At 36.4% G+C, this 24,603-nt stretch overlaps 1 protein-coding gene across 7 annotated transcripts in view; it reads left to right on the top strand.

Moving 5' to 3' along the window:
• RAPGEF2 (Rap guanine nucleotide exchange factor 2) overlaps positions 1-24,603 on the top strand; it is a 278,622-nt gene that overhangs the window by 241,192 nt on the left and 12,827 nt on the right. For all 7 annotated transcript variants that reach the window (XM_008049096.1, XM_008049094.2, XM_021708058.1 and 4 more), the window contains 15 exons: positions 550-708; positions 6,414-6,566; positions 6,936-7,100; positions 8,016-8,123; positions 8,217-8,420; positions 8,519-8,627; positions 9,089-9,335; positions 13,654-13,811; positions 14,438-14,678; positions 17,179-17,562; positions 18,922-19,133; positions 19,220-19,343; positions 20,248-20,271; positions 21,309-21,532; positions 23,029-23,235. In XM_008049096.1, coding sequence (XP_008047287.1) covers positions 550-708; positions 6,414-6,566; positions 6,936-7,100; positions 8,016-8,123; positions 8,217-8,420; positions 8,519-8,627; positions 9,089-9,335; positions 13,654-13,811; positions 14,438-14,678; positions 17,179-17,562; positions 18,922-19,133; positions 19,220-19,343; positions 20,248-20,271; positions 21,309-21,532; positions 23,029-23,235 — 2,719 coding nt within the window. The remainder of the gene's footprint in view (positions 1-549; positions 709-6,413; positions 6,567-6,935; positions 7,101-8,015; positions 8,124-8,216; positions 8,421-8,518; positions 8,628-9,088; positions 9,336-13,653; positions 13,812-14,437; positions 14,679-17,178; positions 17,563-18,921; positions 19,134-19,219; positions 19,344-20,247; positions 20,272-21,308; positions 21,533-23,028; positions 23,236-24,603) is intronic.

Below are 24,603 nucleotides of genomic sequence, written 5' to 3'. Positions count from 1 at the left end.
CTCCAACCTTTTATTTTGAGACAGAATCTCAATTCTGTTGCCCAGGCTGGAGAAACATAGCTCACTGCAGTCTGGAACTCCCGGGCTCAAGTAATCCTTCTACCTCAGCCTCCCAAGTATCTGGGACTACAGGTGCTTGCCACCACAAATAAATTTTTTTTGATTTCTCATAGAGACAAGGTCTTGCTATGTTGCCCAGGCAGGTCTTGAACTCCTGGTCTCAAATGATCCTCCCCCCTCACCCTCCCAGAGTGCTGAGGTTACAAGCGTAACTCACTGAGACTGGCCCTCTTGTGTCACTTAGAAGAATATCCAAAGTCAAAGTAAAAGGGCAATGTGATATGTGCTCTGCACTAAACATAGGAAATATATAGATATGTGTCTGTGTTATATTCCTTGTTCTATGAACTTGTTAAACAGTGAAAATCACTTGAGTTATTCCATCTTTAAAATGGAAGATTTGCTAAATCAATTTTAGGGACCATTCTAGCACTTGCAGTAGTGTGATCATGATGTTATTTTCTGCTTTGCCTTCACTTTTTGGGTTAGTTGGACTCCTGGTCAGTGATTCTCAATGGCTCTGTGGAAGTGACTTATCCAGATGGAAAAGCAGAAATATTATGTATGGGAAATAGTTTTGGTGTCTCTCCTACTATGGACAAAGAATACATGAAAGGAGTCATGAGAACAAAGGTGGATGATTGCCAGGTATGACATTTCTTTACAAATGTATATTTTATTCTTAATAAAGAACATATATGTGCAGTTAGGATGATGTTTATCTGCCTATGTTATAAATAAGGTTTTAAGGTAGAACTGTTACTTTTATTTTATTTTTTGAGTTGGAGTCTCACTCTTGTCGTCCAGGCTGGAGTGTAGTGGCATGCTCACGACCACCACAGACTCGACCTGCTGGGCTTAGGTGATCCTTCTGCCTCAGCCTTCCAAGTACCTGGAACTACAGACACATGCCACCACACCCGGCTAGTTTTTGTGATTTATTGTAGAGACAAGGTCTCACCAAGTTGCCCAGGCTAGACTCAAACCCCTGAGCTCAGGCATCCTCTCGCCTCAGCCTCCCAAAGTGCTGGGATTACCAGGCTGAGCCACCGTGCCCGGCCTACTTTTATTTTTATCACACCTAGAAAAGTAGAAGTTAATCTCCATTAAAGTTATTTGAACTCCATAGAATTATGTGTTCTATTTTTAAAAAGTGTTCTGTAAACATGGTATTTAAAAATTGCCATCAATAATAATAATCTATTTATAAAAAATATAGAAGTAAAATACACATTATAGAAAAATAAGTACATTAATGATATGGTACAGTTATGCAATGTTCTTATTTAAATACATATAAGAATTTGATTTTAGAAGTGTCAAGGAAATTAATCATAATATGAATCAGTAAAAAGACTTGCTATTAAGTAATTGCTAATAAAAAGAAAATACTTGATAGCAAAAGAGAAATAATATTAAGACCAAATGTAAAATTAAATTGATTTTACTGGCAACCTCTATATTACTGAGAAATAGATTTAAGATGCTTTTGTTGCTATTGAGTGTTTATCATTTATATCTTGTCTTAAAAAATTGGTCTTTGAAAGATAAAATGTTTAATGTAAATAACCAAAAGATTTGACTCTGGCTAATTAATGTTGAGGTGTTCTTTGTATTTATTCATCTGAAGTTTGTAAGACATCTAAGTATATTTTATTCTAAAAGAACATAGTTGCATTTTTAGAGTGTCAGATCAAGGTAAAATGGTGTTACTCATTTAAATATGCATTTTAAACATTTTACTAACTAAAAAGAAAAGTGGCCATGATCATACGTAAAATAATCTTATTATAGAATCAAAATAATTTGCCGGCTAATTCCTTCAGAGAATTAACTGAAAATTAGAGGAAAAAAAAAGACTGTGAGTTCAGTGCTCTAAATATGTAATACCAGAAAAGCATTACAAATATAGTCAGCTCTCAATTATTTGGGAGAATAGAGGAAAACAAAATTGTAGCAAAATTCTGAAGTCTCTATTTGCTTTTAAAGGAGATTATATGTGATATATTGGCTCTGAGATTGTACACCAAAAAATAAAAACCAAACTGGGTCACAACAAGATATCCTACTGTCTTTCTGTTCCTCCCTGAACCCTTGAACCCTTCTTCTACTTGGTGGGATTCAAGTAATATTTGAGTTAGAGTCTCTCTCCTTAAAGGACAAATAAAGTCACTTCAGTTTTGAGGATTCAGCTATTGCATTAACACCCCTTAGTTGATCAAACCCTTTTTGTTAGAAATTTTGCAAGTATGGGACTAAAATGATACAAGGCACAGAAATGTTTCAGAATTTTGATAATGTTATAAGACTGACTATTACAGATTGCTTAAGTCTTGTTAAATGTACCAGGTAACATTAACTATTTACCTGGGAGTTCTTGGAAGGGAAGAGAAGATAGGGATTACGTTAGGGAAGACAGTCGAATCTTTTTAAGAATGAGGGATTAATAAGTGGGAAACCCAGATCTGTAAGATAAAGTCCATCAAAAGAAAACACTGATTAGAATATATAAATTCCTGTAGCTCCTAATATGAAGTTAATTGCAAAGAGGGTAAAGGGTAAGATTCTTGTTAGAGAAAGTCTCTCTACTTCGAGTCATTGTCAAAAGAATCATGTTAAATCAGAAATTTCACTCCTGGACTTCCACCTACTTATTAGCTCAGGGCCCAGCATTTTATCCCTAAAGGATCCCTTAGCAAAGATAGGAAAATAAATTTTGGCATTTTAATGTAAGGGCTTGTTTGGGATAGCATTTTAGGCTATTTCTGTTAAAATGACATATATCTGTCAGAAAATGCACATGTTAGATCGTCCTCTTGTTAAAGAAAGTAAAGGAAACAGTGAGAATCATATTTTTATTCATCCATAAAATAGCCTCCATAAGTTTCTATTATTTCACTGACCATACGGAATCAGTAGTTACCACATGAAATGAACATAAATGGTGATTTCTTTACTCAGAAAAAGCAAGTTTGCCTAGGATTGGCCCTCGTTATTTTATATTCCATTAGGTTTCAAAATGAATATCGGGTGATATGATAGATAGTTGAGCTTGTCTTAAGCCTCAGAATACAGGGTGAATGGATTAAATTTAAAATTTATTCATGTGGATCCTATGATTTGTGAAACATGTGCTTTGTTCTGGGTCCCTTCTTTGTGTTGTCCTCTTCCATTTCTCTTTCCCCAGTGTCTATTCCTAATTCCCTTTTTGGTGTGAAGGAGCTTGGCGTAGACATCCTGTGGTACCAGGCGATTGGTGGTGATTTCCATTCCCCAGATATACCTTTCTTTTCTTTCTCTTCTCCTGTGTCCCTTTCTTCCTTTCCTCCTCTTCCACCCTCCTACTCCCTTCATCCTTCTCCCCCAGACATTGCGTAGCCCTGTTCTCCATCCTTCAGTGGAGAATTAACACTTGGATACCTATATGGACACTTAGGTATGAGTTTTCCTTGCAGACTGCAAAAAGACCTTTTTAGATCTAACCTCTTAAGGTAAATCTATGTTAGACTCACCTCTTCCTGGGGTCATGGGAGCTAATGACACTTTGAATTTAAGAAGTAGTTTTGGGTGAGAAAGCAGTCTGCCATGGATAAATTGAAAGTTGACTATACTATATGTTGGTTAAAGTTTAATTTTATTGTATTCATCTGCAATTTTTCTACATAAATATAAACTATGATGTCATGTGCCCAAAGGGAAAACAATCCTGTGACATAAACTGCCATTGACCTTTTGATAAGTGAAACCTTGTTTGAATTTTTATTTCATATCACAGTAGTAAGATCATACAGTATTGTCATGAGTTTACAGCTGTCTGAAAGTCTAAAACCTCACTAACCTCACAGATTTCCAACTGATTTCATTCTACTAGTTAAAATTAAGTTTTACCTGTGAATTTCATGTTAGAGCTACAGCTTTCTTAAAGCAAAAATAAGTTACTAATAAAAAAGATAAATGTTTCAACAATTATTTAATTTTAGATATTAGTTTTATATGACCATATTAGAAATTCAGTTTGGGATTTCTTTTTCTTTTTGGATGATATTTCTGTTTGCTACAGAAGAAATGTCTAAATGTCTGTCTAGACACTACGAATTTCAAATCAAATTTATTCTAATTTATATGAAATCTTTAGTCAAGAAGATTAATTTTAGTGTATTTCTCTTCAAAAAGCAGTCTTTCCCATATATCTACTTACTCATTTGAACTCAGGAATATGTTTCTTTTTTAGAAGATAAATGAGAAAATGATGATTTAATTATGTACTCTAAAACTGAGTATAGGAAAGAATACCTAAAATTATTTGAGGATAAAGCCTTTCTAGATGTCCTATACATATTTGGGGAACTATTTTGCTGCTCTGTAAAAAGGTTAAGAATATTTTTAAGATAAGAAACCAGCCGAGCTCGGTGGCTCAGCCTGTAATCCCACGCTTTGGGAGGCTGAGGGGAGTGGATTGCCTGAGCCCGCGGGTTCAAGACCTCCTGGGCAACTTGGTGAGACCTCATCTCTACAATAAATCAAAAAATTAGCCGGGTGTGGTAGCGTACGCCTGTAGTTCCAGCTACTTGGAAGGCCTGAGGCAGAAGGATCGCTGGAGCCCAGCAGGTCGAGGCTGCGGTGGCCAGGAGCAGCCACTGCACTCCAGTCTGGGTAACAGAGTGAGACTCCAACTCAAAAAAATAAAATAAATAAAATACGAGAAGAGACCAAGAACCATACATTTCAAAATATATTACACACCTGTGGTCAGTGTTATGGAAATGGGCGATTTGAAAAATTGAATTAAACTATGCCTAATTGTACAAAAACAAGCCTGTCTTTTACATTTTTAACGTTTTGCTTCTAAATGCTGAATAGAAAAAATTAGTAAGACTGTATGAGCCAACTCAGTGGGAAAACTTGGTATTGCAATATGCCATTTCTCCTGTGAACTGCTGCTTCTACTTTAAAAAACTACTGATATGCAAAAAGTATGGAAAATATAAAAAAGCATATTAAGTAAAATGAAAGTCACTCATAATTTGCATTGCTTGGAAATGATATTAACATTTTATTTCCCTCCAAGTTTTTGATATGCATGTATAATTTTCTTTTTAATTAGCCAACATGTAATTATGAAGCATTGGGCTCTTCCCTCATCTGTACAGTGAAGATAATAGTGCCTCCTCAGGGTATGATTAGGAGGACAACTGACAAAGTTTCTGTAAGGCTACCATCAAACCATGGTGGTGGTGATGATGATATTGTGTCATTATGGTTATTATTGCAATATACTAAATATTGTGCTTTTAAAAAAAAAGTTAGTGTAATATCATAAGCATTAAGCCAGAGCTCTAAATGATGTATGAAAGCATGATTTTGTCAAATTTTATCTTTATATACAACATAATTTAACCACTCCCTTATTTGTCATCTTCACATTAAAGGAGAAAAAGCAATACCATGCTTCTTTCCATTCCCAAATGATTTCTTAAATCAGTATAAATTATTTAAAATTGAGAGAAAATAGTGGTTTTTATTTGCTGAAGTATTTGCTCTTATCTCCTCATTGGCCTCTGGTTCATTGTAATAAGTGATTTCAATGATTCATTCTTAACTTTCTTTAAAACTACTAAGAAATGTAACCACTTTTAAGTGGTTTACTCTAAGTGCTGAACTTTTTTATATTTAGGGTGATGGAGGAGTAATTACTTGCTTTCCATATTGTTAACTTTTTTCTTTAAGAACAAGGTGGTATTTCTGTTTGCTACAGAAGAAATGCCAAAATGTCGTTATACCAGTTATAAGGAATAATAATTTGAGCTCTAACAAATATGTGGCTTGTTTTGTGGCCTTCTTGAACTGACTTTCTAAAATGGTGTCTTGTTGATATAATCAGCGAATTTATATATCTACTCCATAGGTATTTTTGAATGTCTTTGTCATTCATTCAAATCATTCTTATTTTTAAATTGTTTAAAATTTTTTTAATTCTTTAAATTGTTTTAAATTCACTAAATGTTAATTAAGTTTTTGTGTCTTTATTCCTAAGATTCTACTTCTCTCTCCACAATGTTTTTTAACTTTGAAAAAACTGATCTTCTAATTTTGTCTTCTGGTTTTTTTGAAATTGTTAGGATTTTGAACGTAAAATACATATAAATATTCTAAAAATGAAACTTTTCTTGACCAAGGAAAAAATACATTAAAAGTAGATAAGTCTGATTAAGGTTCATTACTGCATTAATTTAGAAAGTATGGAAAAGACAGGGAAAAATGTCATTTTAAATAATTAAAACTCTGAATTATTAGTACTGCTAAGTCTTTTGCAAGCACTTTATCATTAACATGTGACTTCTGTTTTATTCCAGTTTGTCTGCATAGCCCAGCAAGATTACTGCCGTATTCTCAACCAAGTAGAAAAGAACATGCAAAAAGTTGAAGAGGAAGGAGAGATTGTTATGGTAAAAGAGCACCGAGAACTTGATCGAACTGGGACAAGAAAGGGACACATTGTCATCAAGGTAAGACAAAGAACCACCCCTCTTTCCCATGGAAAGGAATTTTTGGTAGTATCAGTTGTGGCAATTTAGGAATTTTTTTTAAAGCATAATATCTCTTAAAATTTATCCCCTTTTTCCCATGGAAAGGAATTTTTGGTAGTATCAGTTGTGGCAATTTAGGAATTTTTTTTAAAGCATAATATCTCTTAAAATTTATCAGTTGTGAAAGAATGTGTATTTCCTATGAATAGCAGTTGTATTAATTATTGTGTTACTACCCAGTTCATTTATGTTGAAAGTTTGAAATCAAGGTACTATGTAAATGTTATATATTTGGGGTGGTGATTTTATTTGTTAAATAGAATTTATTTTTATTTTTATTTGTTACAGGGCACCTCAGAAAGGTTAACAATGCATTTGGTAGAAGAGCATTCAGTAGTAGATCCAACATTCATAGAAGACTTCCTGTTGACCTATAGGACTTTTCTTTCTAGCCCAATGGAAGTGGGCAAAAAGTTATTGGAGTGGTTTAATGACCCGAGCCTCAGGGATAAGGTTGGAAATATGTTGTGTTTTGGCTCTTATGTATGAAATATTAATATAGAAACCTAAGGATACTTTAATGTGTATATTTGTTATATCACTTATGTTCAGATTAATTTAACAGAATACAAGTGTACTTTGTTAGCCAAAAAAAAGATAAGGTGATAAAAATATTAGTTCTTGTTAAAGATTTCTAGGTTCAGCTTTAGAAATGTCTCCTTTCTTTAAATGCAAAGACCAGTAAATTGGCCACCAGATGTTTAAACTTTGATTCTGTTGGGAATTAAAACTCAGTCATACATCTGCATTCCATAGAAATATGCATTGGTAGATGGTCAGTGTACACTAGATAAAAGTTAGAGTTTTTTCCATTGACACCAGAGCAGCATTTATTCTCCCATTGCTAATGTAGACCCCAGGAATATAATTTTAGTCTTTAACCGCTCTTGAGAGCTCTGTCACAGCCAGATTGGATGATAAACTACGTAGTCTTATCTCCTTTCTTGTACAACCTGTTCCCTGCAGAGCTTTCTAATCTTAATATTATTTGTTGTCTTTGTCTAATCTGCTACCTTTATTTTTAAGTTTCTTCTTTTGTATTAGCCTGTTTTGGTTTTATTATACCTTTGGGTTTTTTAAAAATCTGTTTCAAATACATTTTGAAAGTAAAGAAAGATGTATGTTAAATACCTTCATAGATTAAAACCCTTCAAAGGAACATAGAGTCTATATTCAAAGTATAAATGTGTATTTTCAGAAGATCATCTTTAGAAAAAATAATATCCTTGAAGTCTTTATTGTTAATTTGCTTTCTTGTTTGGTATTATTAGGTAAATTGTATGACAAGCATAACTTTTTTGAAATAACTTTAGTCACATTTTCAGCACTAAACTGAAGAAAACTGTTTGCAAATAATTGGTTTTTCAGGTTACACGGGTAGTATTATTGTGGGTGAATAATCACTTCAATGACTTTGAAGGAGATTCTGCAATGACTCGATTTTTAGAAGAATTTGAAAATAATTTGGAAAGAGAGGTAATATTTGTGGTTTTTGTTTAAAGATCAGCTTTACGTTCATTTTATTCAGCCTATCTTTGAATTGACACCACTGCTCCCGAACTCTTACAGAAAATGGGTGGACATCTAAGGCTGTTAAATATTGCATGTGCAGCTAAAGCCAAAAGAAGATTGATGACGTTAACAAAACCATCCCGAGAAGCTCCTTTGCCTTTTATCTTACTTGGAGGCTCTGAGAAGGGATTTGGAATCTTTGTTGACAGTGTAGATTCAGGTAGCAAGGCAACTGAAGCCGGCTTGAAACGTGGGGATCAGGTATGACATTTCTAACTCCAGATGTAAGGCTAAATTTTGGTGTCTTTTTTTTTCAGTCAATTGTGATACTTACATTAATTTTATAATTTCATTTTTAGATATTAGAAGTAAATGGTCAAAATTTTGAAAATATTCAGCTATCAAAAGCCATGGAAATTCTTAGAAATAACACGCATTTGTCTATCACTGTGAAAACCAATTTATTTGGTAAGTATTTTTTTCCTACTTTCCCCCAGGTCTTTTTTTTTTTTTTTTCATTTATTCATTGAAATGAAAAAAGTCATTTTTATTTTATAAGTAATATTTCAAACATCATAAGAATCAAAGTATTTATAGTAAAATGCATATATTAGATCTCAAATAAGATTTGACTTGGAGATCATAAAATTTATTTTTTAATCTGTTTTTATTGATAAACGAAATCTCATCTTTTACTAAAATACTAAAATATCTATAGACTAAAACATGTACTACTCTGTTTAAACTTATTCTGTAGCACAACACACAAAGCAGATCTTGGTGTCATTCGTTGACTGCAGCAGTGTTTTTCCAGAGGATTGCAATTTTGATCATGAAGTCTTTACTTCTCATAGATTTTAATTGCCTTGGAATTGTTCAGATTTCTTGTAATTGGCCTTTTGTGGTACTTCTGCTTCCATTTATTTTAGTATTTAAAGAACTTCTAACAAGATTGTCAGAAGAGAAAAGAAATGGTGCCCCTCACCTTCCTAAAATTGGTGACATCAAAAAGGCCAGTCGCTACTCCATCCCAGATCTAGCTGTAGATGTGGAACAGGTGATAGGACTTGAAAAAGTGAACAAAAAAAGTAAAGCCAACACTGTCGGAGGAAGGAACAAGCTGAAAAAGATACTCGACAAGACTCGGATCAGTATCTTGCCACAAAAACCATATAAGTAAGTTCCTGTATAAACTTTCTGTGTTAAAATGAAGTACAGAGGTAGTGATGCAATTAACATTTGCATGAGGCCAATAAACATTTGAGGCTTTTTATGACTGACCTGTCTTAGAAACAATGTTAAGTGATCGAATTTTTTTAATCCCATTTTGCCACTTGCTCACTCCCAGTCTTTATTTGAGGGAGTTTAGTGCTTCCTCATTGGAGCTATTTTTTTCTTGTTTGGAGTTTTTAAAACTAAATGTGTGATTGCCTCCTGTTTCCCATACAGTGAGTGAGAGTTGTTTTTGTGACTGTGTTTTGGTTTCCGGGTGTTATCTCTGCCATCAACATCTGCTCTTTACTAGTCAAATCGCTGCTTTGCCCAGTTGCCACCATTCATCCCTGCTACTCTCTTTTCCTCTTTCTCCTCTAGTTTCAGCTGCTTAACTAGTGTCAAGACGCGAACAACCAATCATGGAACTCTTCGTTTTTCCATGTCAGCTCTATAGTCAGGATGTCAGGTGTATTCTTGAATTTCTTTTTGGCTATTTATTTATGCCAGGAGCTCAGGCTAGATAACATTGCAGGTATTGTTGACACTTTTTTAGCTTTGCTTGTTTGCTTGCTTATGTCTTCGTGACGGTTCCTTCTTGAGTCTAGGGATGCTAAAACTCAATGACCTGGGAGGAGGTGGAGGAGAAGGAAAAAAATAAAACATAAATTACCACCAGCCAATTTTTACTTAGTGTTAATTAAGTAACTCAGTGTGACATATGTAATTATATAGTCTTCAAATTATAATGGTATGATAATAACTTGAAAACATATGGTTACTTTATTTCTTTGATAATTTAATGGATCTAAACAGAAGCAGAAGATACAGGTATGTAGGACTACGCCAAGTGTTTCTTTTCTTTTATAAATTCCACTTTAGATAAAAATTTTCATCCACAGATAAGAGAAATATGAATTATACCATTGATAGGTTGAGTGTTGAAATTGTGTTGTCCTCATTAAACTATAGAGCAATGATTGGTGGCCTTATATCAGCTAAAGAAGCCTTACATAGCAGAGTTCTAAGGATAATGGTTTTGTTTATAGACTTGAGTATATTTATATTGAGTAAGTTTCTAAGAGATGATAGATTAGAGCAGCTGGTATTTACAGAAAATAGGAATCAATTTTTAAAGTGACCCTTCTTTATAAAAAACTTATTTTTAAATAGATGAAAACATAAATTACCTAAATGCAGAATTATTAACAGCACAATAACAAAAAAAAAAATCTTAAAGTCATATTTGACCATGAGTTAAGCATGACCCTTAAAAAAGTCAACTTGACTCTGGCAACTATTAATAGGAAGGTTACATGTTAGAGCTGGATGTAATCTATCCACAGTACAGGATGTTGTCAAGGAACACAATATAAGAATACCGTGTATACGTTTGTTCTATATGTGTTTAGGAAGACACTAAAACGCTAGACAAGGGAAAAGAAAAAAGATAATAATTACATGTATTGATTTTAAAACACTGAGGAAACATCTTAATTTGTGTTCAAGAAGATATATGGCTCATTTTAATATTTTCTTATGAAAATTAGTTGAAATAATAGATAATAACAATTGACTTTTTAAATAATTAGATTTAAAAGAAGGTTCAGTACATTGTAGGATCTATTATGCTGGTAATAGACTTGATTTACTACTAGTTGCTACTTAAACGTTTCTGGAAATCAGCATGTGTTTATGGCGTTTTGTTTTGTTTTTAAAACAAAGCTACTAAACTAGTAGATCAGAGAAATCTAGCTATGATATACTGTTGGTCTTTTTCCTCAAACATGATCAGTCTCACAGAAGTTAAGATGCTGGAGAGTGGCACGTTGGGACAAATGGGCAGAGTAGAGTGATGGTGCATGGAGAGGGGAAAGGAGGGTAGACATGAGCTTCACAGAATTCACATTTGGTTCTCAGGTAAGTAGAGAAAGGAAAAGATGATGAAACAAAGATAAGAAAGAATAAGTCAATAGACTATAAAATTAGCAAAGACAATTTCAGTAGCAATGAAAGAGTTGGAGAGGTCAAGTAATAGGAGCATTTGCCCAGAGAGGGATGTTTCTGAATTAGGTCTCAGATATAAAGTAATTTCAATCAAGAGTCTCCTATCTTTATGGATGACAGAGATACAGGTGAGTAATCAAGAAACTACGAGAGTAGAAAGTTAGGTTATTATGTCCTCACCTTTGTTAAAATGTTGGTGAGAAACATTTCTTAAGAAAACCGTTCTTCTGTGTGTACCTGGGGTATACTTGACACTTGTTGCTGTTGGTGCCAGGGTGGCCAGGGCAGCTATGCCTTTAGCCTGAGCCCACAGTAATTCTCTCATGTTACGTATTACATCTAATATTTCTGGCACAGACTGCCCTACATGGTGGAAAAGAAAATTTCATTAATTTGAAGATTTTACTCTTCACAGAACATAAATATTTTGTCTTCATATGTGCTTCAATAGAAATTTAATTTTGTTCTAAACTTACCTATGAACTTGGAAGAATTTACAGTGGAATTGTCTTTAATTTTAATTTAATTTTTATGTTGACTTTCAAAGAAAGTTTTTGCTCTTGCTTATTTACCTCTATAATTTCTATTTTAACAAAAAAAGGAAGGAATAGAGATAGTTTTTGTTTGTTTCTTTTTTAGCATAGCCATTGAAAACAGTAGATACTATAATCAAGCCCTAATGTTTGAATGCTAAATGTCTTCATTTTATTTATGGCACCTTAGTTTACATCCCAACCGTATCGTAATCTTATTTCAAGGTGTTTGTAGAAACTAGTCAGAACTATAACCATTTGTTTGTGATCTAGTTATTTTTGTGTTTCATTTGATGTTTTGTTTGGAAATAGTTGACCCTTCAAATCTAGAAATAATTTTCATGTACTATTAAATTGTGTTTTTTTGGTTTTTTTTGAGCTGGAGTTTCACTCTGTCGCCCGGACTGGAGTGCAGTGGCCGCTCCCAGCCACCGCAGCCTCGACCTGCTGGGCTCCGGCAATCCTTCCGCCTCAGCCTTCCGAGTAGCCGGAATTACAGGCATGCGCTACCACGCCCGGCTGATTTTTTGATTTACTGTACAGATGAGGTCTCGCTGCCCAGGCGGGTCTCGAACCCACGGGCTCAGGCAGTCCACTCACCTCAGCCTCCCAAAGGCGCGGGATTACAGGCTGAGCCACCGAGCCCGGCTTTAAATTGTGTTTTAAGAGTTCACAGTCATAGGCTTTTTATAACTGGAAATGAGTTTGTAGCTATCGATAAGAACCAGTATTTCTCTGGAAACTTAAATGTGTACCTAGAAATTTTGAGCAGAGAATTAAAAGTGAGTCATTGAATTTCCGTTGTCTTTTCTTTGATACTTGAAATGTCACCATGCACCACTGCTTTTTAATGTTCTGTATAGTTAAGAAATAATGTCTGTGTCAGGATTTCTTTACATTTGACTCCATAACCTCATTTTTTTTTTCTTCAAAACACTGGAGAATAAAATTAGGGACAATTTGGATTTTTTCCCCCTCTTCACTTTACTCAGTCTCTTCAGGTCTCGAAGACCAGATTATAGAATGATGATGTAGAACTATCAATTGAGTGAGACAAATGCATTATTTTTAATGTGCTTTTTCTTAAATCCATTTCCATCATAAACTAGAGTTTATGTTTTTTTGGATATATTTTGATGCTGAGAAACTACTAATATTTGTTGTGGCTTATCTAGTAAAAAAAAAATCACAGGTTTTAGAGAAATATACTGTATACTTAAGAAACAGCAAGATGAGGTCAGGCGCAGTGGCTGTAATCTCAGTGCTTTGGGAGGCTGAAGCAGGAGAATTACTTGAGGTTAGGAGCTGGGGACCAGCCTGGACAACATAGACAGACACCCTTTCTGGAGGAAAAAAAGGAAAATTTTTTTTTAATTAGCTAGGTTTGGTGGTACAAACCTGTAGTCCCAGCTACTCAGGCGACTGAGGTGGGAGGATTGCTTAAGTCCAGAAGTTCAAGGCTGCGGTAGCTATGACTGTGCCACTATGTTCCAGCCTAGGTGACAGAGCGAGACCCCATTTCTTAAAGAGAGAAAGAGAGAGAGTGTGTGTGAGTACATGCAAAATGAGTTGGATACACATAAGCAGTAGTTGCTTTTCAACCAAATTTATTAATGACATTTTTACATTAACTGCACCAAATGGAATATGGTTTTGTTTATGGTTTGTGTCTGTTATGTAGAGATGACTAACAACTTTTTAACTTCCTGATAATTAATTTTCTAAATTTCCTCTTCATTTAGTGATATTGGGATTGGTCAGTCTCAAGATGACAGCATAGTAGGATTAAGGCAGACAAAGCACATCCCAACTGCATTGCCTGTCAGTGGAACCTTGTCATCCAGCAATCCTGATTTATTGCAGTCACACCATCGCATTTTAGACTTCAGCACTACTCCTGGTGAGCACCACCAGTACTGCCTTTATTTTCTTATAGTAATTATTTTCTTTCTAGCATAATGGTAATGCTATATGTATCTCTCTTGGTTTGGCATAGATTATATCAGATGCTCAGTTAGGACAAACCTTCCATTTCAAGCTTTTGGAACCAGTCATTTTTATATGTTGCAGACGGTTTTGATATGGCCATGGGCAAATTAGTCTCTCTGAACTTGTTTTCTCTTTCATAAGATATAGACACATAACCATGCAGTTATTACTAAGTCATATGAAGTACACAGGGGAACATACTATACACTGTATATACCTGTATATACTATATAGGCATATTTTGGGTCAACTTAGTGGACATTTCAAAATAATAAAGATTAGGTTTAAAATTTTCTTTCTTTGCTGCTGTTGTGTGTGTTGTGTGTTAGCAGTTATCTGTAAACTGCTCAGTTGTCTATAGGGGATGTGTTCTTGAAACATATCAGCATATTGACTGAATCTTTGAGGAGCTATAGAAAGGAAGATGTGAAAGTTCAGCATCGCCTTTTTCAGGGAGTTGTTTTCAGATTACTTTGCTTGATTGTGTTACCATACATGAAAATCCTTTCTACTTATGTGTGCCCTTTCTTTCCCCAGACTTGCCAGATCAAGTGCTAAGGGTTTTTAAGGCTGATCAACAAAGCCGATACATCATGATCAGTAAGGACACCACAGCAAAGGAAGTGGTCATTCAGGCTATCAGGGAGTTTGCTGTTACTGCCACCCCAGATCAATATTCACTGTGTGAGGTCTCCGTCACACCCGAGGGAGTCATCAAACAAAGAAGACTTCCAGATCAGCTCTCTAAACTTGCTGATAGAATACAACTGAGTGGAAGGTATACATTCTCTATCTTACTGGATTTCTTTGCCCTCCTCTTCAAATCCACATCAAAGTCTAAGAGATGAACACTTTCGAAGGGTTTTTTAAATGAGTAAGTGCCCTGCAGATGAAAAAGAAGTCTTTTTTTTTCCTTTCACCAAGATTTACTGTACCAAAGTAAATGTACATAGTCGACTGCTGACCCTCACAAGGGTCTCTTAAGAACTTGTGCAAGGCACTGTGGCCTGAAAGCTGTTACTGACTGCAAGGGTGCAAGCGGTGACTTCCCCTGCTTGCCCTTTGGGATACTGACTAACAGGATGCTAGGGTGAGCGTGATGGAAAGCCACACATTTCAACCCTGCTGTGCTCTCTTCTCCTTGGATGTGTACATTCACAGACACATTTCCTAACAATATTCTGGTGTCATTTGCTCCTGCATACCTAACTTTTCAAGGAGCTTCTTGTGTAGACAGAGACATCTATGACAATGTGGTTGGGTACATTACACTATGAAATACTTCTTAACTCTGAAACCAAACTTCAGTTGCTACAGAACTTGGTCCTTTGTTTCATAAATTCCTATATCACATATGTTAATTGCAAGAAACACAACCTGATTTTGTCATTCTCAAGTGATATTTTCATTGTTAGATGTATATAATTGCATCATCAAACCATAATAAGTGAAAGTTGAAAAAGAAAATGTTAAGTTTTGGCTTTCATATAATGAGTTATTTCCACACTGAAAATTAAGAACTTGGTGGCTCAGCCTGTAATCCCACGCCTTTGGGAGGCTGAGGTGAGTGGATTGCCTGAGCCCGCAGGTTCGAGACCCACCTGGGCAACTTGGCGAGCCCTCATCTCTACAGAAAATCAAAAATTAACTGGGCGTGGTAGTGTGCGCCTGTAGTTCCAGCTACTTGGAAGGCTGAGGCAGGAGGATCACCGGAACCCAGCAGGTCGAGGCTGCGGTGGCCGGGAGCGGCCATTGCACTCCAGTCTGGGCAACGGAGTGAGACACCAACTCAAAAAAAAAAAAAAAGAGTTCTTAAATCATACTTTTTCCTTTTTTTAACCTTAGAATGTCTCATTGTATTTGACTTTTTCATGTTATAGATTTAAACCATCATTTAAATTAATTCATTTAAAATGTGTTTTCTTGCGATCAACTATAACTTTCTTATTCTTCACTTATTTTTAATAGTAGTTTTAGTAGTTCAGGTTTTCAGTTATCATTTGAATGTATATTGTGTATCTATAATAATGGTGGAGTTCTACAAATTTCCATTGAGCTGCACATTCATAATTCACATTCATTATTCTGGAAAATCATGGATGGATCCATGTTACGGGTTTCATGAGTAGTCAAAGTGGAGAACATTAAATCTGTGAATGTCAGGCCCAGGGTATGTTTTCTGTCGTAAATGTTTGCCTTGGGGAAATATGTAAAAAACCAGTTTAGCAGGATCCCCACTAGCACCTCTTGTGTTTCTTCGTTGAAATTTTGCTTACAGAAAGCATCTGTCTACCAAAAAAACAAAAACAAAAAAGCCCATAGGCATGCTAGTTTCAACAAGTTGCTTAAAAAGAGAAAGGAACATCAGCCTGAATTCTCATGCCTGCGCTGGCATTAATAGTCATTAATCTATAGGAGCCTCTGTTTCCTGTTCTGATAAGAGGGATAATGCCTGCCCCACTTACCTGTAGAGTTTTCATAAAACTCTAAATATTAGCTGGGCTCGGTGGCTCAGCCTGTAATCCCGCGCCCGCGGGTTCGAGACCCGCCTGGGCAGCGAGACCTCATCTCTACAATAAATCCAAAAAAATCAGCCGAGCGTGGTAGCGCATGCCTGTAATTCCCAGCTACTTGCAAGACTGAGGCGAAAGGATTGCCGGAGCCCAGCAGGTTGAGGCTGCGGTGGCCAGGAGTGGCCACTGCACTCCAGTCTGGGCAACAGAGTGAGACTCCAACTCAAAAAAAAAAAAAATCTAAATATTTATAAGTTAAAATCTGTTTTAGTATTGTTCTGTCTGTAGGATCAAATAGAAGTAGATTACAGGTTTCTTGTATTTGAATAAGTAAGTAAACTTGAATTGAACCAATTTGGACCCATCAATAGTCAGATTCCTTCTTCACTCTGGAAAAATAGAGTGATGACCTGTGTCTGAGCTTTCCTGCTTTGTGCCTTAGGGCCAATCTCATATATGAACTGAAAATATAGCTAAAAGGGTAAAACAATTTAGAAGGGTAAAACAAAAGCAGGAAAGGAAAGGGGACAAAGGAATTCCAATTGTACGAATGGAATTCCATGGGGTCTGTTTGTTTCCATCGCCTACTTCTGTATAGGTGGTTCTGTGAGCCAGTGACAGGGACAGCATCTGCACGTTCTGTCTTGGTTGAAAAGAGTTCTTCCATCATTCGATTGTGTTCCCTCAAACTTTCCGTTATCTTTCAAGGAATATGATGAGGGTGCTGCTCAGGCTTTGCGTCTAATATGCTTCTCTTTGTCATAGGTATTATCTGAAAAACAACATGGAAACAGAGACACTCTGTTCTGATGAAGATGCTCAGGAGTTGCTGAGAGAGAGTCAGATTTCCCTTCTCCAGCTCAGCACCGTGGAAGTTGCCACACAGCTCTCTATGCGAAATTTTGAACTCTTCCGCAACATTGAACCTACTGAGTATATAGATGACTTATTTAAACTCAAATCAAAAACCAACTGTGCCAACCTGAAGAAATTTGAAGAAGTCATTAACCAGGAAACATTTTGGGTAGCATCTGAAATTCTGAGAGAGACAAACCAGCTGAAGAGGATGAAGATCATTAAACATTTCATCAAGATAGCACTCCACTGTCGGGAATGCAAGAATTTTAACTCAATGTTTGCAATCATCAGGTAGGAGCATATTTTTCTTAAGATTTGATTCAGTTTGCAGGTTAAAAATATATATTAATCCAGGAATACCATATAATTAGTATAAGTGCAGTAGGTTAGTTGGCATAATGAAAAATTCTTTTTCTCTGCATCTTAGTCTTAATTCCTAATTCAATCAATTTATTTTTATTTTTACTACTATTATTATTTTTGAGTCAGCATCTCACTTTGTCACTCAGACTGGAATGCAATGGGACATTCCCAACTCACCACAGCCTTGGCCTTCTGTGCTCAAGTTATCCTTCCTCCTCAGCTTCCCTAGTAGCTAGTGCACCACCACTCCTGGCTAATTTTTGTTATTTTTTTGTAGGGAGGAAGTCTCACTATGTTGCACAGGCTGGTCTCGAATTCCTGTACACAAGTGATTTTCTGCCTCAGTCTCCCAAAATGCTGAGATTACAGATGTGAGCCAACACGCTGGGCCCTTCATTTAAAGTCTCTTATATGCTGATATGGAGCCCAGAAAATCTATGTTCTCCTTTTTTTTTTTTTAAAGTTCTGTGACCTTTGGCATATTATTGAAACTTTCTGAACATCAATTGATTGCTCTGTAAAATAACAACACATTGTCCAGGTGTAGTGGTACAGACCTATAAGCCCGCACTTTGAGAGGCCAAGGTAGGAAGTTCACTTAAGCCCCGGAGTTTGAGACCAGCCTGGGCAACGTACCAAGACCCTGTCTTTATTAAAAAAAAAAACAAACAAACCAAAAAGACTAATACTCCAAAGAGTTGTCAAGAATATTAAATAATATATGTGGAGTTCCATATATGTGCAAAGCAGATGTTGAATAACATGTTAATTTTCTTATCTTTTAAGTGCTTAGGTTAAGGCTGGAAGAAAATACAAATAGAAACAGTTGTAAGTTGAGTGTGATTATTAAATTAGTCATTTTCTCTGTCTGGGAGTTTGGTCATACTCTTATTACTTTTATAGCTTTTGTTTTATTTTATTAGGCCAGGGTATTTGCCAAGTCTGTTTTATAAAATTACTGCTATGGACCAAGCTGTGCCCTATGTATAGATAACAAAGCATCAATACTTATATTCTAATAATTTTACTAACAGTGACCAGATAAGGAGAGAGGGTATGTAGGGATGAGAGTAGTAAAACTCCTAGGTTGGACCCAGACCCTACTTCCAGCTGCCATTCTCACTACCGAGGGTTAAGATTAATAGTTTCTTATGCATCCTTCTATAAATTGCTGTGTATATAAAGGATATACATGAGGTGTTACATGTCAGTAAATGATCTGTACTGTTTTACTCCCTTCATAAAGGGTCGTTTGATTGTATACCACTTTTCTATTTCTCCTCTCAGTGGCCTAAACCTGGCACCAGTGGCAAGGCTGCGAACCACCTGGGAAAAACTTCCCAATAAATACGAGAAGCTGTTTCAAGATCTCCAAGACCTGTTTGATCCTTCCAGAAACATGGCAAAATATCGCAATGTCCTCAATAGTCAAAACCTACAACCTCCCATAATCCCTTTATTCCCAGTTATCAAGAAAGATCTCACATTCCTTCATGAAGGTAAATATAAGGTAGAGAATTTCCATCTTCACTTGTAGACTCAGAATAGATGCCATGTAATTTCCTTTTTCTTCTGCTGATTACAGGAAATGATTCAAAAGTAGATGGGCTAGTCAATTTTGAGAAGCTAAGGATGATTGCAAAAGAAATTCGTCATGTTGGCCGAATGGCTTCAGTGAACATGGACCCCGCGCTTATGTTCAGGACTCGGTGAGTGTGTCAGTGGCATGTGTGGGATTAGAGGAGGTTAAGTTTAGAGCTTCCCGATAAGTGAGGGAAAAATATGACTATATTTGTAGTATGGCAGAAATTATATTAGGACATGCCAAGGATCACCACTGAGCTCTAAATTGGAATTAATGTCTTATTCTTCATCAAGTGTACTTTTTTTTGAGTTGGGGGTCTCAATCTGTCACGCAGGCTAGAATGCAGGCACAATCAGGGCTCACTGTAGTCTCGACTTCCTGAGCTCAGATGATCCTTCTGTCTCAGCCCTCCTAGCAGCTGGGACTACAGGAATACATCGCCACATCATGCCTGGCTAATTTTTTATTCTTTGTAGAGATGAGGTCTCGCTATGTTCCTAGACTGTTCTCGTACTCCTGGGCTCAAGTGATCCTCTCGCTTAAGACTCCCAAAGCGCTGGTATTATAGGTGTGAACCACTATGCCTGGTCAGTTTTGACTGTCAGTAAAAACAGTCTGTCTTTCAGATATTTCAAATTTTGCATTAGTCACAATGATTTGCTTCTGATTTTTCAGAACACTGACTTGTAGAGCTAAAACTCATAACTAGTAATATGAACTAAAATATGTAAATAACCCAAAATTTATTGTCTCAATATCCACGCAACTGATTTAGCTTTCAGTGTAGTCAAAAATGTTTAATTCGGTGAGGCAAGCAGTTTTTTTTTTTAACAGAAAATTTAAATATATTTGTCTTTTGAGCCAGAGAAATATTTCTGATAAAGTATGTATGAGGTGATTATGCAGTTTAATGTTTGTGGGCTTCTAGCACTGCTTATCCAGAAGTCTAGTCCTGTCTTTCTGAGCTTGTGATCTCTCTGTCTCTCTTTCTACACCCATGCTTCAATCTCCATGGCTCTCACTTACAGGAAGAAGAAATGGCGGAGTTTGGGGTAAGTGGTGGAGATCTTGCATACCCACACACTGTTCTTATTCTGCTCATTGCATTGTTTTCTTACCTACTATATTTTCCAAAGCTTTGCATTTTTTTCTTAACCCTCTTGCTCTAGCAGAATTTCAGATGGCAAACTGACTTCAAGTTTAATCTATTGGGGCTTTTGCTTCTGAAGTCATGGTCCATGAGAGCTGTGAAACGATTGATGATTGTTCTGGGGAACTACAGATGAGGCATATTTCTGAGCTCCCAGAAAGATTTTTAGAAAATACTATTTGTGGGTCTTGAAATGGGAACAATCCAAAGGAGGAGGAGGGGAAGAAAGCTATTAGAAGGAAAAATTGTGCAATTAAAATACTGTTGCACAAATATGTGAGAAGTAAATATGTATAATATAAGAGGTGCCCCCAGGTGTTAAAACCAATTTCTTTTACAGCTCAACTAACTACTATTTTCATTCTCTATAAACCAATCCTTTTTAAGAATTCTTAACAATTCATGTGCTAAATAGTTTCCATATGTATATGTTTACACTTGCATGACTGTTTTATTAACAGATTGACTGTATTACTTTAAAAACTCACCACATTCAACTCAAGGAATAAGAAAACAATTGTGAACATTGTAGTTAATATTCTTTAGACCTATGTAAAACATCCTCTTTGGAAGTAAATTTAATGTTGTAAATTTATGATCTGAGCTGTGTATTCTTGCATGAGCTCTTATATATAATTATTATTTGTGCCTTCTATAAGAAAACCACCTTGAATGCTTCCTAGAGGCAAAATGTAGAACTTACTAGTTGGAACAGAACAGGTTGCAAACATACTTATTTATATGCATTTATAGTACTTTTTTTTAACTAAAACAATTTTTAACCTGTAATATTCTATGTTCCTTATAACAGTTTATTTACTGGAATGTGGCATGTGACCTTTTGAACACAGAATATTAATATAAATCTTAGCATGTTTTAAATAGACAAAATGGCCCCATGTTGAGAGTGAACTGCATATCTGCCTTTTCATCTTCCAGGTCTCTCAGCCAGGGTAGTACAAATGCAACAGTGCTAGATGTTGCTCAGACAGGTGGTCATAAAAAGCGAGTACGTCGTAGTTCCTTTCTCAATGCCAAAAAACTCTATGAAGATGCCCAAATGGCTCGAAAAGTGAAGCAATACCTGTCCAATTTGGAGCTAGAAATGGATGAGGAGAGTCTTCAGACGTTATCGCTGCAGTGCGAGCCAGCAACCAACACATGTGAGTTTCTCTCTAAAGCGGCTACAGCATTTAGAGTACAGATGAGTGTCTTGTGCTGTGGTATGGGTAGTGACAAAACAGGGCTTGGTGCAGAGGGGCCCATGGCAGTCCTAAGGTGCACTAGCTTTTCCCTTGAATGCTGTTTTTGAGCATCATGTGGCACTGCACCCAGTCAGGCCATCTTGTCCAACTGGATTGGTATGGAGAGGATGAAATCATGGCCCTGTCCAGAGTGAGTGCTGCTTTAGTTTCATCCCGACACAGCCAGTACCCATGCAAGGAACACATGGTGGATGTGGCTTCCACTCATGCCTTGTTTTCTCACAAAGTTACTCCCAATGTGACAAGCAGCCTAAAGGGGTTGGGGGCTCCCAGGTCAGGGGAGCACACAACTGAATGTGCCAATGGCCATTCACAACCCCCTCACCAGACAATACCCAGCAACAAATCCAGCTACCACTTAAAGCAGTAATTGTGGTCCACACAGCTGTGTGGACCACAATAACCTAATGCATAGATTCCTAGAGTTTAAAAATCTGGCCAGTTTGGAAATGGGACGGTTTTTTTAAATCTCTATCTCTGTTTTTTTTTTTTTCTTTGTAAGACAAAAGCATTTTTCATATATGTTTGGGTCTTCTATGGGCAAGTTTGATGATACTGTCTTTAGAATTTAAATGTTAGATAATTTGAGAAGATTTGGATTATTAGATTTTTCCAGGACACTATAAAAGCACTGTGTGTCATGGTGAAGAGCTTGCTGTATGGAGTCAGAGTAGTCAGAGTTCAAATCCTATTTGTTCTTCTTGCTAGTGAGGTGACCTTAGGCAAGTTCCTTGCACTCCCTAATCCTTAGCTTTCTTCTGTGTAAAATCGAGGGAGCATCCATAGGTCATTGAGTTGTTTTGAATATTAAGATACGACATATATAACATTTAATTGTCCTATTAAATTGGTTTGCCATCTGACTACCACAAAATGTATACTCAGTATAAAACTCAAGCAGTATTGGCTATTGTTTACTTACATAGACATTTCTGCCTTGGAGGAGCATGTGATAATAAATAGATTACAGTTAATAGCATTTATGAGATTAAAAATTTAGAACATTATGGACACTGTCTTAGAAAAATAATTCCTGACTATTTTCCTGTTATGACTTTCATCATGTATTTGTGCTTTTATATACATGCACATAAATAAAACTATCCATGATTTTCTATTTTTAGTTTTAATGTGGTATTAAATAGTCTAGTCATCTTTTGAGATTGCTGATTTCATAAAGTAAATACCTGTGTCCTGCCATGACTCTAATATTTTCTATAACCTGAGTCTCTCCGCCCAACCCAATTTCTGTCTTTTATAAAGGCAACAGAAAAAAAGATGAACGTTTTAGTATTCTAACTGCAGAAAATGCTCATGCGGTTCTAAAGTTACCTTTTGCATAGCTACTAACATCTTAAATTCTTTGTTCTATTTTCAAACCAAACAACGATCAGTGCCTAAGAACCCTGGTGACAAAAAACCTGTCAAATCCGAGACCTCCCCAGTGGCTCCGAGGGCAGGGTCGCAGCAGAAAGCACAACCCCAGCCGCAGCCCCAGCAGCAGCCACCACCACATAAAGTCAACCAGGGGCTACAGGTTCCTGCTGTGTCCCTTTATCCTTCGCGGAAGAAAGTACCAGTAAAGGATCTCCCACCTTTTGGTAAGTGGTTACATTCATTTCCTTTTTGGTGCTATTCACCATGTTTTTCAGATTAAGTTTTTAAAATGTCTTGGATAACTTTGTCTAATAGACTTGATTTTCTCTGTTTTTATCATCTCCTAATAAAACATGAATACTCAGCAAGTTCAGCTTGACTTTTACCCGTGGAAGAGGTTTTTTAAAAAATATAAATAATATCTCATTTAATCATGCTCATTTGTTATGACAGGTGTAATGGAGAAGTTATGCATTAATTTTTAATGAGTATAGAAGATACTTTGTTTATATACATTATTTAAACTAGTTTTTTTCTTATGACCAATGAATTGCTAGAATTTGAGCAGAATATTTAAAAGTTACCTGGCTTGGTGGCTCAGCCTGTAATCCCAGCACTTTGGGAGCCCACAGGTTCAAGACCAGCCCAGGTAACTTGGCAAGACCTCATCTCTACAAAAATTAGCCAGGCGTCGTAACGTGCACCTGTAGTTCTGGCTACTTGGAAGGCTGAGGCAAAAGGATCGCCAGAGCCCAATGGGATTATGACTGAACGCCTCTAAGTCAGAAACTTGCCCAAGGCAGAAGGATCGCCAGAGCCCAGCAGGTCGACGCTGGGGTGGCCATGAGTATGCTACTGCACTCCAGCCTGGGCAACAGAGTGAGACTCCAACTCAAAAAAAAAAAAAAAAAGTTTAGTGATTTGTCTGAAGGTCTTATTTGTTGGACCACTGATTCTGTAACTTGGGGAGAAATACAACTTATTCCTAAATGTTAAGGAGCTAGACCATGCTGCTTCTTCCCTTTTAAAAGTTCGGTCCCTTTATGTAAGTGGCATGACAAAATAATTTTTCATAATGTACTGCTTTTTTCTATGTATATAGGAAAGGAAATGATGTTAATATAATAAAAAGAAATTCATAAAAATAGATAGCAAAGAGTTTACTTAGATAAAACTGGAAGTTTTAAGTTTCTATATAATGACAACCTGTGCCCATGAGTTGGCACAGCTTAGTAGCTGCCTCACACACTCTCCCCTGGTCCACAGGGCCCTGTCTGTTTAGCTGGGGAGTGTGAGGAAGGAGCACCTTTCCTTGACATGATTCCCCTTCAGGTATTTGTGTGGTTTCCCCATTAGGAACCAGCTGAATCCACTGTGTTCTTCATGTGCATAGACTCCTAAGTCTCCTGCAGTCTGACTGCCGTCTCCTTTTTATGCTGAACTTCTGTGTGAATGATTATCAGTCTTCATACTAGCTTAAAGGCAGCTTGTTAGTTGTATCTAGTATGCAGGTATGCCTGAGTATAAAGCTATATTCCCCATTTTCCCTAAGAGAATAGCTCTCAAAATGTTTTTAGGTTCATTTAAATTTA

This window comes from Carlito syrichta, unplaced genomic scaffold, assembly GCF_000164805.1.
Source record: "Carlito syrichta isolate Samal-C Ts95f unplaced genomic scaffold, Tarsius_syrichta-2.0.1 Scaffold130519, whole genome shotgun sequence".
Taxonomy (NCBI): domain Eukaryota; kingdom Metazoa; phylum Chordata; class Mammalia; order Primates; family Tarsiidae; genus Carlito; species Carlito syrichta.
Note: the sequence above shows the minus strand (reverse complement) of the source record. Positions and strands in the feature narration are given on the sequence as shown.